The following is an 8,001-nucleotide window of genomic DNA, read 5'->3' on the forward strand; positions in this document are numbered from 1 at the left end:
GTGAGAAGAGTCAATGAAACATTAAGTGGGAGACTGTCCCTTTACAAACACCAAGTGTACAACATTCCTCATTTTCATCCAGGAGCTTCAAGTCTTAATACACAACTCAGCTTCTGAGTAGCTAAAAAAACAAACCAAAAAGCCCAAACCCACCAAGAATTCCCAACTTGAACTAACTTAAAAATGGTTCCTTTACAGCAATATTGCACAAGTAATAATCATAGTCCAATTTTTGCTACTGGATAGCAAAAGTTGAATATTCAAGTAATTTATGTACACAAACATGCAAGTTAAAAGGAATAAATGAAATGCTCCACTTTATTAAGAAACCAAAAATACAAAACCGAAGAGTTCAAGGCTTCATGTACTCAAACACTACTGAAAAAAAAAAATCCTAAACTTAAGTTTTGCTGACTAGCAGTACTAATATTGACCAAGATTCATCTCTACAAGGTAGTGTTAGAAGTTGACATTTTCCACCATTTGTGCTGCAATAAGCCAGTTTCAAATTAAGATCTTGGTGCAGTTACAGTAAAGTCTAGATGTTTAAATCACTGTGGCTTTAGTTAATACACCACTGGTAGGCAAGAGCTTTTTAGCTCAAACCATGGCTGTTTTCTAGTTAGTGAACTTGAAGACGCTTAGAATTCATTTAACCAGCTATAGTTCTACTGCTGTTCCATGCAAAGACACAGCTGAAGTCGCCTAACAGACCTGGATGCCATTTGCTTCTGGCTGCTAGAACACAGAGCTCTGAAGGTAACTGTAGGACACAGTGACAGTGAGGAGTTGAGACTGTATCTAACTGTAGCATCTGCAAGCCGAACGGCAGGCTCTGCTCTCCAGCCACCCTGCTCCACAAACATTCCCATCTGCTGGGAACACTCCTCCTGCCACACCACGCAAGTGTTCACTGCTGGAGTTCTGCCTGGCAGCTCAGCTTTCCTCAGATGCTTTAGTTCTATGCGCCAACAAAAAAAGGAAAGGTTAACTGTTAGCTCTGGATTAGCAAGAGGAGCATAATATGAGAAGCAGGAAGGAAAACAGAATGAGAAATGCAGTAGTAGACAATCAAGTATTACCCTCAAATGAAGAACAGAAGACACTTTGAACAGTTTTCCTAACAATGCATTAAAGTTCACTTGCTTAGAGATACTTGAAATACAACTTTATTACCTAAACAAAAGAATGGGAATGACAGAAACAAGATTTTCCACTTAACACTCTGATGTGACTGCAGCAGTCTTATATTTGAAACTCAAAAGGGGAAGTAATTGCAGTCCAAAAAACAGCTAAATATGCAGGTCCAAAATATGAAGGTTTTTGTTTTGGTTTTTTTTTTTTTCCATTTTGTTTTGTTTGTTTTTTTTTTTAAACTGCCACATTCACTCCGAAGCCCATTCATCTCTTTCAGCATCCCAAAGATTAAGCACATGTTCTGCTCAGCTAGATAATAAAGTGGCAAACACGCTGCACCACTGACATCACAGGACAGTTGCCTATAAAACTAGACTTCTGACGCTGGGCTCCAGCTTCATCCCTCACAGGTCATCATCTTCATCTGGCAGTGCAGTGGTCTGAGCAATCTGGAACAAAGGAATTTACACTTAGGAACTGTTCTTCAGCTACTTGTGCCAGGAGTCTGACACCAGTCACCAAGCAGTTGTCTGCCCTCTGTGCCCTCTGCCACTGACCTGTAAGTCCTGCTCATACTGTGCTGCCAGTGCTGGGTCCATAACAACTTCAGGAGGTGCGAGCGCAGGCATGGCAACAAACTCCAAGTTAGGATCTCCAATTAGCTTTCTAGCAAGCCACAGGAAAGGCTTCTCAAAGTTGTAGTTACTCTTAGCTGAAATGTCGTAATACTGAAAAAGGTACATATTAAACATTCTTTTTAAAACCCTTTAATATTGAGGACATACCAAGACTAACACACGATCAACTCTTTTACCTTACTTTTTTTTGGACTGCATGGCTTTTGTTTGCATTTTCATAAGCAGTTATGATTTAAATGTCTAGAAACAAACAGTTTCAGGCAGAAACTATGAACTGAAAGGCATCAAATCTCATCAAGGATGAAACTTTTGTGAGGCAATAGTGGATCTACCTTTCTCCTGTGACACGATCTACTGCAGTCTCAATCCTGTCATCAGATGAGATTCTGAGCAGTTAAAGCCAAATGCACAGAAGCTCTTTAAGAACTTATCACAGCTTCTGCTCCAAGCCAGTGATGATCATCCTTAACACCATCACTTCCCCCTCCCCTGAATTTTGGCTGGAAAAGCCAACAGATGTGAAGCTGCCTATAATGACAGAGGCAGAGCACAATTACTGTCCAAAACACAACTCCACTCAACAGACCCCACCAGCTGGATTCCTGCTGACTTACCTGGAGATTCTTCTTCCTATGGAAGACAATGGATTTTGCCTTGACTTTTCTGTCCTTAATATCCACTTTGTTGCCACACAACACTATGGGGATATTTTCACATACTCGTACCAGATCTCTATGCCAATTAGGTACATTCTTGTAAGTAACTCTTGATGTTACATCAAACATTATGATGGCACACTGAGCTGCAAGAGAAGGGAAGTCAAGTTACACCAGGAGTAACCACCTGCTTAGAAGACAGGATAGAGAAGAGGAACCCAGAGATATCCCACATTAGGGTTAAGCATCTGCATTAACTTTGCCCTTTCAGCATCACAGTTCTGACAGCTCCTGTTCTGTTAACAAGTTCAATGCACAAGTCCACAGAACCTGGCCCATGACTGTCACCTCACATCTGTGCTGCCTCATCTCAGACCAGCTGGTTTTACCAATTCAGCTGTATCACTGAGGAACATGGTGTTACATCATATGAGAATATACAGGATTATAGAAGCCAACTTGGATTTGCCCAAATATTTGACAGAAATCGGTTAACACCAGTTTAACTCATATCACGCTAATGAGGCTTCGAGGATCACATCTCAGGACGCCCTTGTCCAGAGCAGTTTCTCAAAGAACCAATAATACTTTACAAAAATAAGATATAATAAAGATATGTGGGTGAGTGAAGTAACACAGAACACCTCTTCGCCAAGCAGCAGTAAGGAACTCTAGCTGCACTTTTCCAGAAAGACAAGTAGACTCTGGCATGGAGATGTCCAACTTCCTCACTGCATCGAAAATCTTAAGAGTGTCTTCCAAGCCCTTGGCCTGAGCACAGCAACACAGACAAAAATCTGCACTTACTGAAGCACACACATTCTGCCCCCCCACCCTTAGCCACCAAATTTCACCAGCAGTATCTGGTCATTAAAGGTGCACCACTTTCACTAATACCAAAGCCCACAGTAACCCACTGAAACAATCTTGGCATGTTCCCATATTAGCACAAGTTGTCTAGCAAAGGACACTATCCTACCTACATGAAGAGTTTGAAGGCTTCTAAGCCAGCTCATCAGTGCAGCCACACTTACAGCTTCCAGTGTGGCCAACGAGAGCAGAATAAAGGACTGAAGTCGAAGAGCTACAGAACTGTTCCCCGCCCCCAACATCTTACCTTGGATGTAATACCCATCACGCAGGCCACCAAACTTCTCCTGGCCAGCTGTGTCCCATACATTAAATTTAATAGGGCCTCTGTTAGTATGGAACACCAGAGGATGAACTTCAACACCCAGCGTTGCTGCAGAAATAAAAAGCAATGCATTTAGCAAGTCATGGATTGCACATCCATTTGTAAGGTACTGGAGTTCAAATGCTTTTTCAGACATACCTACATACTTCTTTTCAAATTCACCAGTCAAGTGACGCTTTACAAATGTTGTTTTGCCAGTGCCACCATCACCAACCAGAACAAGCTGTGGACAGATAAAGGAAAAGAGTCAGAGAAATGCATTTTTAGGTATTTATCAGCTATTCTAACACAGATACTATTTATTACTACAAACAGCTTAGCTCCTACAAGGTGCTGTAAACAAAAGACAGAACTCCCCATGAAGCAACTCCCTGTGCTGGGAACCAATTTGTTAAGCCCATCATGCTTTAACTCTGGTTAGTCTTATTCAGTCCTTGTAGGTAAAAATTACAATGCACTGTGAATATGGTTCTACTGAGCTACTACAAGAGACTGAATGAAGAATATTTAGGGCTTTCAACCTGAATGTGACCAGATTTGGAGAGGAAATGATTAAAACATCCACTGGAGAAAACCATTGTTATCTTACAATTAAAAAAACCCAACAAAACCAAAAACCCACCAACATTTGCACCATGAACTGGGATACGCTAGCCAAGCATTGCAGGAAACCCAAGTAACAAACATCAAGAAGCAGTCTTCAGAACTTCTGGCTGTTAAGATAACAAAAAAAAATACACCACCAACCCACGAGCCACACAAAGCACCAGAAAATTCTCTTCTGAAACATTTCAACAATTAGCACATAACAGAAAGCAGGCTATTCTAATTCACTCTCAGCACTTCTTACAGTGAACTTCAGTTGTCAAATTTAAAAATCATTCTGTAGGAAAAGATCCACTAACATTTATTACACTAAACGACAAATAAAACAGATTAACAGAGTTTAACAGACTCTTTTTGTGCAAGCTGTATGCAATACTTCAATAAATTGCCCCATTAAGGAAAGACCAGCACTCCAAAACCAAACCCACCATCCACGTCGGCACTCGGGAGTCTCTCCTACTACTTTTCCAGCGAAGGGGGGAAAAAAAAATCCGAAACCCAACCTGCGAACCACTCCCTTACCTTAAACTGCACTTGGGGCTCTCCTTGGGCGGCCATGCTGGGTCTGCGGGGGAAATGGCAGCGTGTGAGGAGCGCGGGGAGCGGCCGCGGGCCCCGCCGGAAGGGGCCGTTTCCCCTCGCGGGCGCGCTCCGCTCCGCGTGCTCCGGCCCAGCCGCGTGCGGCGGCACAGCGCGCGCTAATGGCGGCGCCTCCGCCCGCCCCCGGCCCCCCGCGCCTTTCGGGCTCCGCCGCGGCGAGGCCGAGCCGCGGCCTCCGTAGGGCGACTGAGCCACGGCCGACCCCGGCTCCTCACGCTGCGGGGAGTCCTCCCGGCCCGCCCAGAACAGGCATCCCGCCGCTCAATGGGAGCTGCTGCCCGATCGGGAGAGGCCGCGGTGAGTCCTGCGGGACTCCCGAGCGGGGCCCGCCCCGGCCGGGCCTCCCCCACGCACCGGGCCGGGCGCGCTCCCCGCCATGAGCCACCATGACTGAGCAGCGCCGCCTCCCCCCACGGGCTCGGGCCGCGGGAACCCCGCTCGCTACCCCTCACATCCCACCCGCCCTTCCATCGCGGACGGAGCCGTGCACGGCCCCAGCCCTTCCATCCCCCCGCTCCCGGGGGCGAAAAACCGCCACGCGCCTCGGGTCCCGCAGCCGCAACGCTCCCTCAGGCGCAGCCTCCCCGCCACCCAGCCCATCCCATCCCAGCCGCGAGCTAACGGTGACCGCCACCCCCGCCGGTGGCGCTTTTCAGAGCGGCCCCGCGTGCCCCGATCGCGACGGGGGGCGCGGAGCAGCAGAGCCCCGGGCCGGTACCTCTCCCGAGGCGTCTCCCCGCGTCGCTCGCTCCGTGCCCGGCTCAGGGAAAATGGCGGAAGCGCCGTTCAAATACCCGGACAGCGACGCCGCGCGGCCGCGGGCGGGGGCGGGGCCGCGCGTCACGTGGTGCGAGCGCGCGGGAGGCCGGCGGGAGGCGGGGAAGGGCCCTCCCCGCTGCCGGCCCTGAGGGAGCGCGGCGGGCGCGGAGCGGGCGGCACCGGGCCGGGCACCGGGCTGGGCACCGGGCCGGGCCGGGCCGGGCACCGCGCTGGGCTGGGTCGGGCTGGGCCGGGCACCGCGCTGGGCTGGGCCGGGCCCTGTCAGCCCGTCCGGCACGACCGCCCGCCCAGCGCGGCCACCGACGCCGCGAAACCGCATCACCCACATCCTCGTAAACAGCTCAGGGATAGTGAGTCCATCGCCTCGCTGGCATCCTGACCACCTGAACAGCGAAAACGTTTTGTCAGATATCTGGCTCTCTCCTTGAAGCCCTTCCCTCGGCGAAAAGGACAGGCCCCACCTCACGACGTCCTTCTGTCAGGGAGCTGTGGGGAGCATGAGGTGCCCCCTGAGCCTCCTTGAGACTCAGTGCTCTCAGTTCCCTCAGCCTCTCCTTGTAGGACGCGTTTTCCACACCTTTCATGGCCTCGTTGGCCTTTGCTGGACACGCTCCAGCACCTCCACGGCCCTTCTACAGTGAGGGGCCCAGAACCAAACGCAGCACTCGGGCACGTCTCTCGAGGTCGCAGATGGTCACCGAACGGGCCGGGCAGCTCCGCCCGGGATGCAGGCCAGGTGACAAGGAGCAGCTCCTCGGTGGGGTGGGCAGGAGCGGTCACTCTCGACGTGTCTTGGTGTGGGTGACACAGCCCCTGTGCCAGGCTGAGCTGCTCAGGGAAGCCGGCAGCCTCCCTGTTGCATCACTAAAATCGCATGAGATGCTGGTTCAGTCAGCTGATGATGCTCTCGCCACAGACAAAATGAAAAAACGGCACGTAGTTACTTGGAAAAAGTGTTCAACTGCCTCCAGCGTGATTGAATAAAGAGGTTTTTACCAGCAGGACGGTTTAATTGAACAACTTTCAGGTAAAATGGGCTGTGGTCAAAGGGGCTTTCCTTAAATGTGCCTCATGACCATGATTTTCCATTCTTCATACACACTGACCCACATTCATTAGAGAGTGAAGTAACGAAAGCAAAAGTTGTTTTGTAAGTATTGGATTTAGAATAGTTCTCTAAGATCTCAAAACTCTGTCCAAGCATCAGTGGAAAAAGGTTGTTTGAAAACTGACTTTCAAAGAACGTTAAGAGTTTTGCATATGTCTATAAATACCAAGGTCATGGGTTCACACTGATTTTTAAGGCCTCTGGTATTTTTTTTAATCCAGCACACTTAAATTACTTTTACTATCTTTGTTGCTGCCCCCCTACCCCCTCCCCTGCCAAATCTAGAATAAATAAATGATATGTTTTTTACATATCTCTGAATGAATTGAATTGACAAAGAAAATATTTCATGGCAGGTGATATATAAAAACATAGTTTATTTCTTGTTAATTTCCTACTGATGTAGACAAAAAACATACACAAAGTTTTACAAGAGTGGCTGTAATTTTTGCATGTTTGATAGTGTAATGCCAATCCAAGTATTGCGTAAGATTTTCTTGGAAAAATCACTGGCACGTTGAATTTGCCTTCCCTTTTTGGGATGAGTTGGGTTTGTGTGGTTTTTAGCATTTTTGCTGAGTGCCTCTAGGTGTCAGGATTATTTTTTCAGAATACGCAACTCGTCTAAAATTTTTCTCAGCACAATGCCATCCTGATAAAACCCTTGTGAATTCCACCTCTCCTTTTGACAAATAGGAATGCCTTTATAAATAGGAGCCCATAAAACCACATCAGTGGAGTTTGGCAGTTTTCAAGAATATAAACACGGGGGGAAAAGCAATATGTAATACTCACTGTGCTTTTGTAACAAATTTATTAGTAAACTATGTTTTCCCTGCAAGCCATCTAACACTTTACTTTGGAATAATTTAAAATTCCATTACCATAGCATTTGAGCTCCTGACAAACGCTTATTTCATCGTTACAAAGATAAATTACTGTGTGGAAACTAGTTTTTATCATCTGTTTTATCACCACGTATGTGTTTAGCTCAGAGGATGCACAAAACATCTGCTCCAGATAACCCCATTCAGCAAAGGCAGCAAAACACTTCAGCAGCATGAGATCACTGCCAGAAAGATTAGAGTGCATGATTTCCATAGGTAATCAGCAGAATAATTACTTTTAAAAGGCCTTTACATTTCCTGTATGTTAACTCGGGTCAACTGTGAACAAACTTAGCGACTCTCTGGCACAGGTAAACATACAAGATAAAAGGCAGCAGGTACAAAGTGTTTGGAGATGCAGATGAGTGGTACAAAGGAGTACTGGGGATAAACA

The 8,001-nt window shown here is 47.3% G+C and overlaps 1 protein-coding gene across 1 annotated transcript; it reads right to left on the reverse strand.

The window, feature by feature from the left end:
• Positions 1 to 1,153: 1,153 nt before the first annotated feature.
• Positions 1,154 to 5,662, reverse strand: RAN (RAN, member RAS oncogene family). The gene is made up of 7 exons (XM_082293663.1): positions 5,551 to 5,662; positions 4,755 to 4,797; positions 3,765 to 3,849; positions 3,549 to 3,674; positions 2,390 to 2,577; positions 1,695 to 1,865; positions 1,154 to 1,586 (listed from the first exon to the last, which is right to left on the reverse strand). The coding sequence occupies exons 2-7, from the start codon at positions 4,788 to 4,790 to the stop codon at positions 1,542 to 1,544; spliced, it is 651 nt and encodes a 216-aa protein (XP_082149789.1). The 5' UTR covers positions 4,791 to 4,797; positions 5,551 to 5,662; the 3' UTR covers positions 1,154 to 1,541.
• Positions 5,663 to 8,001: the final 2,339 nt, after the last annotated feature.

The sequence above is a fragment of the Coloeus monedula genome, assembly GCF_965178545.1.
Source record: "Coloeus monedula genome assembly, chromosome: 18".
NCBI classification, from domain to species: Eukaryota; Metazoa; Chordata; class Aves; order Passeriformes; family Corvidae; genus Coloeus; species Coloeus monedula.

Bases quoted from the DNA above. Each gene is read 5' to 3' on its own strand.
- RAN (XM_082293663.1), bottom strand. From the start codon at position 4,790: ATGGCCGCCCAAGGAGAGCCCCAAGTGCAGTTTAAG. The intron at 3,675-3,764 runs GTATGTCTGAAA...TTATTTCTGCAG, and splicing joins ATTTGAAAAGAAGTATGTAG to CAACGCTGGGTGTTGAAGTT. The intron at 1,866-2,389 runs GTAAGTCAGCAG...TACCTTTTTCAG, and splicing joins ATAGGAAGAAGAATCTCCAG to TATTACGACATTTCAGCTAA.